The sequence below is a fragment of the Polyodon spathula genome, chromosome 4 (genome assembly GCF_017654505.1).
Source record: "Polyodon spathula isolate WHYD16114869_AA chromosome 4, ASM1765450v1, whole genome shotgun sequence".
In the NCBI taxonomy this organism is placed as follows: Eukaryota; Metazoa; Chordata; class Actinopteri; order Acipenseriformes; family Polyodontidae; genus Polyodon; species Polyodon spathula.
Genome location: NC_054537.1, coordinates 50329633 through 50342796, shown reverse-complemented (window position 1 = coordinate 50342796; position 13164 = coordinate 50329633). Strand labels below are relative to the sequence as shown.

Below are 13164 nucleotides of genomic sequence, written 5' to 3'. Positions count from 1 at the left end.
CATATGACATGCCTTTTAAGCCCAGAATAATTCTGGTCGCTCTTCTTTGCACTCTTTCTAGAGCAGCAATATCTTTTTTTATAGCGAGGTGACCAGAACTGCACACAATATTCAAGATGAGGTCTTATTAGTGCATTGTACAGTTTTAACATTACTTCCCTTGATTTAAATTCAACACTTTTCACAATGTATCCGAGCATCTTGTTAGCCTTTTTTATAGCTTCCCCACATTGTCTAGATGAAGACATTTCTGAGTCAACAAAAACTCCTAGGTCTTTTTCATAGATTCCTTCTCCAATTTCAGTATCTCCCATATGATATTTTAAAGTACATTTGTATTTCCTGCGTGCAGTACCTTGCACTTTTCTCTATTAAATGTCATTTGCCATGTGTCTGCCCAGTTCTGAATCTTGTCTAGATCATTTTGAATGACCTTTGCTGCTGCAACAGTGTTTGCCACTCCTCCTATTTTTGTGTCGTCTACAAATTTAACAAGTTTGCTTACTATACCAGAATTTAAATCATTAATGTAGATTAGGAATAGCAGAGGACCTATTACTGATCCCTGTGGTACACCACTGGTTACCACACTCCATTCTGAGGTTTTTCCTCTAATCAGTACTTTCTGTTTTCTACATGTTAACCACTCCCTAATCCATGTACATGTGTTTCCTTGAATCCCAACTGCGTTCAGTTTGAGAATTAATCTTTTGTGCGGGACTTTGTCAAAAGCTTTCTGGAAATCTAAATAAACCATGTCATATGCTTTGCAATTATCCATTATGAATGTTGCATCCTCAAAAAAATCAAGCAAGTTAGTTAGACACGATCCTTTCCTAAAACTATGTTGATTGTCTCCCAGGACCCTGTTACCATATAGGTAATTTTCCATTTTGGATCTTATTATAGTTTCCATAAGTTTGCATATAATAGAAGTCAGGCTTATTGGTCTGTAGTTACCTGGTTCCGTTTTGTTTCCCTTTTTGTGGATCGGTATTACGTTTGCAATTTTCCAGTCTGTCGGTACAACCCCTGTGTCAAGAGACTGCTGCATGATCTTGGTTAGCAGTTTGTAAATTACTTCTTTCATTTCTTTGAGTACTACTGGGAGGATCTCATCTGGCCCAGGGGATTTGTTTATTTTAAGAGCTCCTAGTCCCTTTAACACTTCTGCCTCAGTTATGCTAAAGTTATTTAAAACTGGATAGGAACTGGATGACATGTGGAGCATGTTGTCAGTATCTTCCTTTGTAAAAACTTCTGAAAAGTAATCATTTAATATATTTGCTATTTTTTTTTCTTCCTCTACGATTTTGCCATTTGTATCTCTTAAACATTTAATCTGTTAAATTGTTAACTTTATTTCCCAACCAGGAAAAAAAAAATCGAATACGATCATTATCATCATGACTCGGATTAAAAAAAAAAAAAAAAAAAAAAAAACGCTTTCTGTAGGCCCTATGATGTGTATAAACATAGCATGTTAATATCGCTTTTTTCATTTCTTTTTATGTGATTAATAAAATGTACCGGCAATTTTATTTTAAATGTGTGGTGCTTGCTTACAGTATGGAGTGCAGTCTCGGGTCCAAACCGTCAGCCGAGTGTAGATGTACTACTTACTTCCTCGCTATATGGCCTTCATTATACGATTAAATACTGATTAAAAAAAAAAAAAAATCAAACTGCTGCTGATGTTGACTTTTACAGCTCTAAATAAGGAACCAATAGTTAAATTAACATTTGCAATTGAAACAAAACTGAAACTTTGTTAATGCGCTTTTTTGGGGGGGAGGGAGGGAGTTGTACTGTAGTACTGTACTTGTAATTCCTTAACTTACTCCAGCAGCTTATATTGTTTGTTTTGGATTGTCTTTTTACTATAGCGAACAAAAGGCTTTGGACCCAAACAGGGTTGTTATAGCGAGGGTGTACTGTATTTAGTATTTGACTTGTACGTTTAATAGATGACACTTGCACATTTGAATATGTAATGCATGCACATTTGTGTTTTTTTTTGTTTTGTTTTTTTTCACCTCCCATAATGTGCAACATTTAACATTTATCATCCCTTACAAAAAAGCAGTATACTGCAAGTATACTTGTGCTAGTTTTAGTATACTATTGGTACCAATATACTGTCTTATTTTGACACAAGTATACTTGCAGTATACCATTTTTTATATTCTTTTTGTAAGTAATGCAATGTAGTTCTTAAATGTTGGACATTTCTCAGATTGTATCTTACTTCTGTTTTACATACCTGTATTGTCTCTTGCTAGATATGCACCTCCGGATTCTGACAAATGCTTTTAGAAAACCAGGAGCAACTTCTGCTCTAGATCAAAAAACTATAATAGTCTGTGGCTGCCCGCCTATGTGGATAACTATCAAAAAACTAGTAGAAACTAACTAAAACACAGGTCTTGGAAAAACAAATGGAAGTGTGGAAAAAGTATGGAATTTTTATGTTGAAAAAGTGTATGAACCCTGTATAATGGACATTTTTATTGCCTGTGTACACTTTTCTATATTAAATTACACACCGCTTTGTAGTCTTCCTATACTTAAAGAAAAACTGCCATTTAAAAATGTGACATTTTGAAATCAAACATGAAATACTGTGCTTCTGTTATGGCTTCTGGTAGACTTTAGTGAGTTTTTTTTTAATTTATTTTAGTGCTAATAGAACTCCACTGCAGTCTAGTTTTTCTTTAGTTCCAAAGTTGCTTTTGCAAGATTGCCTCTACTGATTACCATTACAGATTGTAGTTAGCTAGTGTTCTTACTGTTAAGGTAGCTCGAAAACATGCAGAACACAACTTACAATGTATATCCCCTTCATGTAGGCATTAGGGTAGCAGTGATACAAGATTCCCTTTCAATTCGAAATGACCACCACTACATTAGGTATGGGATATTCCTGCCCTTCGGGTAGGTATTGCTGAGCTGTATATACCAGAGCTGCCGATAGGCCCCTTCCTGTGATGACACACTCAGTTCCACCTACCGAGGAAATAAAACCATCACTCACAGGAAGTTCCTCCTCTTTTTCCCTCTCAAGATGATAAGGTAAGACCTCTGTGTTGAGCTGAACGTGTTGATAGAAAAGAGCTTCTTGAATCGATTAGAGTCGCTTGTATTTCCCTTGCATTCATACTGAAAGCCGGCTAGCTGCTTTCCTGGAATAAATGACTTAAAAAAGACCAAGTCCTTTATTGCCTTTCTGTCTTTCGGTGGCCTCCTCGCTTGCATGGTAGGCTGCTCTTTATATCTGTCTGTTGTATGTGAGTGACTGCCTGTGCAGTCATCCATGAATGATTGTCTTTGTCCTCCTCGGGGCTAGGCCTTGCCGTATCCCCGCTGTCGAGTGACCCTCCCAGCTGCACTCTCCTCCACGGGGCTAAGCCTTGCTGCATTCCCGCTGTCGAGTAGACCCTGCAGGCCTCACAGAGTTGAACCTTGTAAACAAACAGTTTCTCCCTTTACTATCTTTCTACCGTGTTTTATTGTCTGCTTAAACTAGCCCACCGCGGCTTTGGCCCTGTGTTCCCCCCTGGTACATGCTACACGCTGACCAGGTGTGTGTGTGTGTGTGTGTTGACTATGCTGTTAGGGTAGGCACATTGCGTAGTGGCCTCCTCAATGCTGCAGTACCGTGGCGCGCTCATAACTATTAACTCGGGACACAGGTGCCCACCGCCTCAACGGTAGTGCACAACAGACCTCGGTAGTGCATGATACCTCTAGCACTCTTGTACGATTATGCACGTTACGCAGTTCACATAATGTATGGTACCTGGTATGCACGGTGCTTGGGACGCACAGTGCAAGCAGTGCACGTTGCATAGGCACTGCTCAACCTAGCGTGTAGCTCAAAATGCTGCACAGTACCCAGTGTAAAACAGGATAATCGGTGTGCACATAAACTGGTACTATATGGTACTCGGCGCACAGTGTTAATATCCTTGCTGCAACGCTAGTGGGTGTACACACTACGTTAACACTTACCAGTGTTCAACACAGTGTAAGCAGTGCTTCAGTGCTAATGCACAAAGCCAGGCCCATGTCAGGGTCCCATCCCTGTACAGCCTGCATGTAGTGCTTACGGTACTCTGCATACAGTGCTTGGTAAGCAGATGTCTAGTATGTCAGTGTGCATAGCGCCCTCGGGTGCTCGGTGCCGTCTGCCTGTAGATGGTGCTCCACTCCGCTGTAGGATATGCGCTGCTAGGCTAGACACCCTTGTCCAGTTAGTATGCTGCGTTTACTCTTTTTCTGTGTAATAGCCTACATCGCGTTGCAATTGCAGTCTAGTTAAAACCTTACAGCGCTCGCTATTGCAGTTCAAAAAGAAAAAGAGACGCGTGATCCTCCACCGGACCCCAGCTCTGCCGTGCCCCGCTGTGGAGTTGACTCTGCTGGACTGCCTCAGCCCGCCCTCTCAGTGCGCTTAAAAATGTCAGTTCACCCGCGTTGCCATGGTGTCTGTTTATTACCCTCACAGCTTGCTGTTGTGTGTATGTATGTGTGGTATTATTTCACTTTCTTGGAGTTTAGAAATAAAAAAATAATACAAACGTGATTCCTCCACTGTTGAGTTGCATACGCCGGCTTGTTTCAGCCCGCATACTTGGTGGGTTTCAAAAACAAGACAAAATCATTTACTTGCGTTGCCGTGGTGACTGTTATATTTTACCCACAGAGCTTGCTGTGGTGTGTGTGTGTATTTGTTTCTTTACTGCCTTGCATTTAGAAATAAGTAAATAATAAGCATGATTCTTCCACAGGAACCCAGCTCTGCTGTATCCTGCTGTTGAGTTGAATCTGCCGGGTTAAGAACATAAGAACATAAGAAAGTTTACAAACGAGAGGAGGCCATTCGGCCCATCTTGCTTGTTTGGTTGTTAGTAGCTTATTGATCCCAAAATCTCATCAAGCAGCTTCTTGAAGGATCCCAGGGTGTCAGCTTCAACAACATTACTGGGGAGTTGATTCCAGACCCTCACAATTCTCTGTGTAAAAAAGTGTCTCCTATTTTCTGTTCTGAATGCCCCTTTTTCTAAACTCCATTTGTGACCCCTGGTCCTTGTTTCTTTTTTCAGGCTGAAAAAGTCCCTTGGGTCGACACTGTCAATACCTTTTAGAATTTTGAATGCTTGAATTAGGTCGCCACGTAGTCTTCTTTGTACAAGACTGAACAGATTCAATTCTTTTAGCCTGTCTGCATATGACATGCCTTTTAAGCCCGGAATAATTCTGGTCGCTCTTCTTTGCACTCTTTCTAGAGCAGCAATATCTTTTTTATAGCGAGGTGACCAGAACTGAACACAATATTCAAGATGAGGTCTTACTAGTGCATTGTACAGTTTTAACATTACTTCCCTTGATTTAAATTCAACACTTTTCACAATGTATCCGAGCATTTTGTTAGCCTTTTTTATAGCTTCCCCACATTGTCTAGATGAAGACATTTCTGAGTCAACAAAAACTCCTAGGTCTTTTTCATAGATTCCTTCTTCAATTTCAATATCTCCCATATGATATTTATAATGTACATTTTTATTTCCTGCATGCAGTACCTTACACTTTTCTCTATTAAATGTCATTTGCCATGTGTCTGCCCAGTTCTGAATCTTGTCTAGATCATTTTGAATGACCTTTGCTGCTGCAACAGTGTTTGCCACTCCTCCTACTTTTGTGTCGTCTGCAAATTTAACAAGTTTGCTTACTATACCAGAATCTAAATCATTAATGTAGATTAGGAATAGCAGAGGACCTAATACTGATCCCTGTGGTACACCGCTGGTTACCACACTCCATTCTGAGGTTTTTCCTCTAATCAGTACTTTCTGTTTTCTACATGTTAACCACTCCCTAATCCATGTACATGTGTTTCCTTGAATCCCTACTACCCCTCCTCCTCTTCTGTCCTGCCTGTCTTTCCTGTATATATATAGTGTATAACCTACTCGGTTCACTGTTTAAAAAAAAAAAAAAAAAAAAAAAAAAAAAACAGTCGCACGTGCTGCCGTGGTGACTGTTATTTTACCCTCACAACTTGCTGTTGTGTGTATGTGTTTTTTTTTTTTTTTTTTTACTGCTTTGCAGTTTCAAAAGAAAAAGTAATAGCAGCGTAATCACTCCACCGGGACCCAGCTCTGCAGTGTTCCGCAAGGCGCATCGGCAGGTAGAGAACAAGACGTTGGCGTCAGCTGTACTCGCCAGGCTGTCCGGCTGGGCGAATGGTTTATCACACTGGACCGAAAGAACGTGGATTGTACGTTCCTATGGGACCAGCACACAGGAAGTATCTCCTCTCTCCTTAGCCCTTCACACGTTTTCGAAGTGCATGTATGTCATCCTAGTTCCCTTGCAACTGCAAGTGATCAGGGTGATGAATTACCTGGATGACTGGTTGATCTGCCCAGTCGCAGGAAGGAGCCATGGCCAACACAGCTGTCTGTGATGAAGCATCTGTTTGAGGCTGGGTCTCACCATCAACAATGCCGGAGCCAATTAATACCGGTGTAAAGTATGGTCTACTTGAGTCTCCGGCTGGATTCCCTTACGGTGCAAGCTGCCATTTGCAACTGTCTGTGCATGTTCAGTAATGGTTCACAGTACAATTGGTGTTGTGTTAAAAACTATTGGGTCTGAAGGCCACGGCTTTATCACCCATCCAAGTTAGGTTACTCCACAAGCGCCCGATCCAAGTGTGGCTCGGTGCCTTCGGCTGCACCCCAAGCGCGACAGACACCGTCGGCTGACCATGTCTCGCCTATGCTGGGAAGCTCTATGTTGGTGGAGGCTCAAGGATAGGAGTGATACACAACTGTCAATTGGTGATTTCAAACGCACCAACTGTGGGAGATTCCACTTCACTTGGATCTCCTCAGTCAGACTGAAAGGCTGTTTTTGGCACCCAGGCAGGTTCCGGCTATGGGTCTGGCCCCTGAAAGGGATCGCTGGCTAGCCCTAGGGCTATCGATGTGGTTGTGGGTATTCTGCAGAGCACTAGGACAGACTCCACTAGGTCTTTGTATACTTGTAAGTGGAATTATTTTCAGGCTTGGTGTCTGACTAGGAACCATGACCCCATTACTTGCCCTATGCCAGTCATTTTGTGGTTTCTGCAAGAACTGCAAGATGCTGGAAGGTCACCTTCCACCTTGAAGGTGTATTTAGTGGCTATCTCTGCTTGCCATACCACCATAGATTCTATGTCTCCAGGTGCGCATTTTTTGGCTACTCATTTCCTTAAAGACGCACAGCGATTACGCCCTCCTAGGAGCACTGTTCTCCCCGAATGGAGCCTTATAATTGTACTAGAGGTTTTCACAAAGGCCGCGTTTGAGCCCTTACACTACATAGAGCTGAAGTCTCTGTCTATGAAGACAGCCTTGCTCTTGGCTATCACCTCCGCTAAGTGGATCAGCGAGCTGCAGGCGCTGTCTGTGCACAACTTCTGTATGCGTATTTGGGAGGATGGCAGCAGGGTGTTTCTGCGCACCAACCCTGCTTTCCTCCCCAAGGTGATCACAGCCTTCCACATTAAACAGCCTGTGGGATTGGAGTCCTTCCTTCCACCTCCGTTTGCTTCAACAGAGGGTGAGAGATTGAATTTCCTCTGCTTAGTGCGGGCATTGAGATGCTATGTGCATAGGACAAGAGCTCTGTGTCAATCTGACCTGCTCTTCGTCTGTCACGGGACATGGACCCTAGGACAGCCCCTCTGTAAGCAACGTCTATCACACTGGATTGTGGACACAGTCTAGACTGTGTATAATGGTGCTGGCTTGCCCCCACCAGGTAGGGTAGCCGCACACTTCACTAGAGGGTTGGCTACATCCTGGGCCCTTTTCAAAGGTGCGTTGATGTCTGACATTTGTACTGCGGCTAGCTGGGCTACACTGCATACTTTCTCCAGGTTCTACCGTATTAATGTGGTAGACCCTGCCTTGCCTTCTGTAGGCACAAGGGTCCTTGAGGGTTTAAGTTAACACCACTAACCTCTGGGTTAGACAGTGTTGTGCGTCCCTCATATGCTGCCGTTCCTTCTCCCTCACGATAGCATTGGTATACATTATCCCATACCTAATGTAGTGGTGGTCGTCTTCGAATTGAAAGGGAAAGTTAGGTTACTTACCGTAACCCTGGTTTCCTTAAAGAGAAGATGACCACCACCCGCGAGGTAGCTTCCTTCGCCCTCACTGGTTCGAGGGAAAAAGCGAATCTTCCTGCGAATGACGGTTTTATTCCCTCGGTAGGTGGGACAGAGTGTGTCATCACAGGAAGGGGCCTTTAAGCAGCTCTGGTATAGCGAGCTCAGCAATACCTACCCGAAGGGCAGGAATATCCCATACCTAATGTAGTGGTGGCCAACTTCGAATTGAAAGGGAACAAGGGTTACGGTAAGTAATCTAATGTTTTTCATATCAGGATACAAGCTGAACAGAAAATGACGATATCATTTATCATGACAATGTCAGGATCATGTGATATAGAACTTTATTTATTTTTTGATAATTTTAAAGAAAGGAACATTTGTATTAATGTCAACAATAACAGTATAGTATAGAATTTAGAAGTTCAAATATATATATATATATATATATATATATATATATATATATATATATATATATATATATATATATATATATATACATACACACACACACACACACACACACACACACTGTATATATACAGTGGCTCTCAAAAGCATCCCCCTTGGACTTTTTATTGTGTTACAACATGGAATCATAATGGATTTAATTAGGAGTTTTTGCCACTGATCAACACAAAAAAAAGTCCATAATGTCAAAGTGAAAAATAAAATCTACAAATTGTTCTAAATTAATTATAAATATAAAAAACAGAAAATAATTGATTGCATAAGTATTCACCGCCTTTGCTATTACACACCTAAATAAGCTCTGGTGCAACCAACTGTCTTTAGAAGTCACATAAATAGTTGAATGGAGTCCACCTGTGTGCAATTAGGTGTTTCACATGATTTCAGGTTAAATACACCTGTCTCTGGGAGGTCTCGCAGTTGGTTAGTACATTTCCTAACAAAAACTACATCATGAAGACGAAGGAACATTCAAAACAAATTCGGAATAAGGTTCTTCAAAAGCACCAATCAGGGGTAGGATATAAGAACATTTCCAAGGCACTGAATATCCCCCGGAGCACAGTAAAGTCCATTATTAAGAAATGGAGAGAATATGGCAACTGTGAATCTGTCTAGAACAGGCCGTCCTCAAAAACTGAGTATCCGGGCGAGAAGGGCACTAGTCAGGGAGGCCACCAAGAGGCCAATGGCAACTCTAAAGGAGTTACAGTCTTCCACGGCTGAGCTGGGAGACACTGTGCATACGGTAACAATAGCCTGGGTGCTTCACAAAACTGGCCTTTATGGGAGAGTGGCAAAAAGAAAGCCATTGTTGAAAAAAACTCACATCAAGTCTTGGCTACAGTTTACCAGAAGGCATGTGGGAGACTGAGACCAAGTGGAAGAAGATTCTATGGTCTGATGAGACGAAAATAGAGCTCTTTGGCCTCAATGCCAAGCGCTGTGTTTGGCACAAGCCTAACATCGCACATCATCCTGAGAACACCATCCCTATCATGAAGCATGGTGGTGGCAACATCATGCTATGGGGATGCTTCTCAGTGTCAGGGCCTGGAAAGCCTGTGAAGATAGAGGGCAAAATGGATGCAGCAAATTACAAAGAAATCCTGGATGAAAACCTGTTGAAGTCTACAAGAGACCTGGGACTTGGGAGAAGATTCATCTTCCAGCAGGACAATGACCCTAAACATACAGCCAAAGCCACACTGGAGTGACTTAAAAACAAAAAGGTCAATGTCCTGGAGTGGCCCAGTCAAAGTCTGGACCCAATTGAGAATATGTTGTAAGAGTTGAAAATTGCTGTTCACCAAAGGTCCCCATCCAACTTGACGGAGCTTGAGCAATTTTGCAAAGAAGAATGGGCAAAAATTTTGCAGTGTTCAGATGTGCAAAGCTGGTAGAGACTTATCCAAATAGATTCATGGCTGTAATTGCTGCCAAAGGTGGCTCTACCAAATATTGACTCAAGGGGGTGAATACTTATGCAATCAATTATTTTCTGTTTTGTATTTGTAATTAATTTAGAACAATTTGTAGATTTTATTTTTCACTTTGACATTATGGACTTTTTTTGTGTTGATCAGTGGCAAAAACTCCTAATTAAATCCATTTTGATTCCATGTTGTAACACAATAAAATGTGGAAAAGTCCAAGGGGGGTGAATACTTTTGAGAGCCACTGTAAGTGTCAAACGGATTTATTTAACCCAGTGCAGTAAAAAAAAAAATCACGTTTTAATTTTGGTAGTACACTACTGGTAAGATTTATGGCATTATATAACTTAAGGGACCTCTCAACAAGGATGGAATAAGGGGTGAAAAATTAATCGTGAATTTAGGAATTTGAACCACTGTAAGCTGAAATAATACAATATGCAGGAGGTTTTGACTCAGGGCAGGTTTAAAGTTGTAGACTGAAAACATATTTTTTTTTACAGCTGCTGCACTTGGAAATCTTGTTTCTGATTTAGCAGGATTAGGGTAAGTACTGAAAGGTCAAGGAATCCCACTTTCTCAGTTTAAATCTTGCTTGCTACTTTTAATTTGAATGGTTAGTAAAGGGGCTACCAGACTGCAGTTTTGTGTAATTTTCTTCTCATGATAGCTATTTTTATTTTTATTGCTAATTTTACAGTTTGTGCAATTGTATCAGTTTGGCCATTCTGGAAGCTAGGTCTCCAAATCAATTTTTTTTGCACACCCTAAAGAAGCACACTTTGTTTTCAGTACAGTAAGTAATATGATTTCTACTACTGTTTTGCTACATTAATAAATAGTTAAACAGTTATTTAAAAGTAAAATTAAAAGTATATTTGCCTTTTACATTAATCTTAAAAAAAACAAATTATTCAAGCAAAAGCTGTATTTATGATATATGTAATTTGTGCTTATAGATATCTTTTTTGTATTTAGTCTTGCAGGATATGTTGAAGCACTTGCCTCAAGACTTGGTCTACAAATACCTGATCTAACTCCAAAGCAAGTGGACATGTGGCAAACAAGACTGAGTGCCCATACAGTGAGTGTTTTTATTTTATTAATATTTCACTTCAGAGCTCTTACTACACATTTGATGCAGGTCCCCGACTAGCTTGCAGGATGGCTAAGCCATTTACCTGCCAAATAAACAACATAAACCACACAGGTTTAAAACGGCACTTACAGAACCTATATGACTGCTCGGAAACACAGCACCCCACCTGCTTCCTTCTACTCAGCAGCCCTGTGCAGACTAACTGCACCTATTTAATACCCTGCACGTGGTTCTAATTTACAATGTGACATTTGTGCGGGTGATAATTAACTGTAAAACAGTTAAATAATTAAACCAAAACGTGCATTTGCTTTTGGCAGGAAGGAGATTAATTAACCCCCTCCCTGCTCTCTTACTATAAATGTCTGTAAAATGTAAACTGTGCAGAGAAGTAACTATTTGTAACTGTAACAAGTAAGTAATAAGTTATTGTAACTAGTTACAATTTTGTTCAAGGTCTTGTAACAGTGTTTGTAGATTACCTATTGTGCAGTTTCAGAAGAAACCTGTTGTAGCAAACATGTATTTTCATTTAAACACATGAGGTACTACACTAGATTACATTTTCCAGAACGTATGTTACCGTTTACTCCAGATATCATTTGAAAGGTGTCTTAAGGGTCAAAGCATCTTACTAACTGCAAAGCATGTCAGATATTAGGGGAAACACCTGGTTGGCTACCGAGGAAAGGACCTGAACTATGGAAACTTTCACTCGGCAAGTGAAATAACCAGGAAGGAAGACTAACTGAAAACAAGGCTGTATTTGAGACCTGTGTAGTGATTGGGTGTGCATGAAATAGAAAATGTATGGAATTATAGCTCCACTTTAAGTCATCTAGTAAAAAGAGAATTAAGGGACTAGACCTCTTTCAGAATGAAAAAAAAACTTCATTATCTAAATACTGGATCACATTTTTACAGCTGTTTTCATTCTTAACTAAGAGGTGCCTTACGTGCCTAATTTCTGATGTATAGTCTATTAAATAATGAATAAACTTTAAATGACATTCTACAGAGAGGTCATTTATTTTGGTTACTTCCTCACAAATTTCACTTTTACATTTAAATTCTTAAAGACTAACAAACTGTCCTTTTTTTTCCTTTGTTTCAGGGCAAAGCCATAGGAGTGTTTATTGGCTGTGTGTTAGGAATGTTCCCTCTATTGTTCCTCTCAGGAGATGAAGATGAAAAACTGGAAACAAAAAAGTAATGCAGCGATCGATAGACTTGAAAGGCAAAAAGCTGATTTTACCTCAATTGGAAACAACCAATGCCTCTCAATAGGAAGGAAGAACAAACTAACCCCATACAGTACGAGTACAAGTAGTTCTACTCTATATAGTAATGTATCTCAATGCAAATGCAGGCCTAGGTTAAATAGAACACTAACAATGAGCATGACTTGCTTTTCTTATTTAATATGCTGTTTTCTTATTAAAAAAAATTAAACTCTCAAACAATATCTGGAAACAAAAAAATATTTGTATAAAAGAGAGTAATGTTGGATTGTCTTTAATATAATGCAGTTTATCATGATGGTCTTTGATGACTGTTTATTATTGAACTATTATTTTAAAATAGTTTGTCTAGCTCCCATTTTGGATTTTAAATGTTGAAATTTTGTCTTTGTCTTAACTTCTATGTGATCTTGGGGTCCCAAAACACCATTGGAATCTGTGTTGTTTAAAATACCAATCTAAATGATAGACGTTTGTCTGTTTAACAGTACCTAAAGTCTAAATTGTTTGAGATGTTGATGAATATGGACAGAAGAATACTAGCCAACATTTAGATAGCAATTTCAATAACATTGTTATTATTCAGTTTTTTCTAACCTGTAAAAGTACCATTACAGGCTTAGGGTTGTGCTATTTTGGTATATGACCTTTTCATGCAGTAGCTCTAACATGTCTGAGACAAATGTCATTCAAATGCAACCACTCCTGAGAATTGAGAAATAAAGAGAACTGAGAACTAATATTGGA

General features: G+C 40.1%; 1 protein-coding gene across 1 annotated transcript in view; it reads left to right on the top strand.

The window, feature by feature from the left end:
* Positions 1-12600, top strand: part of LOC121314610 (transmembrane protein 65-like) — an 82719-nt gene extending 70119 nt beyond the window's left edge. The window contains exons 5-7 of the mRNA XM_041248049.1: positions 10581-10623; positions 11056-11161; positions 12291-12600. Coding sequence (XP_041103983.1) covers positions 10581-10623; positions 11056-11161; positions 12291-12389 — 248 coding nt within the window. The 3' untranslated portion in view covers positions 12390-12600. The remainder of the gene's footprint in view (positions 1-10580; positions 10624-11055; positions 11162-12290) is intronic.
* The last annotated feature ends 564 nt before the right edge of the window (positions 12601-13164 follow it).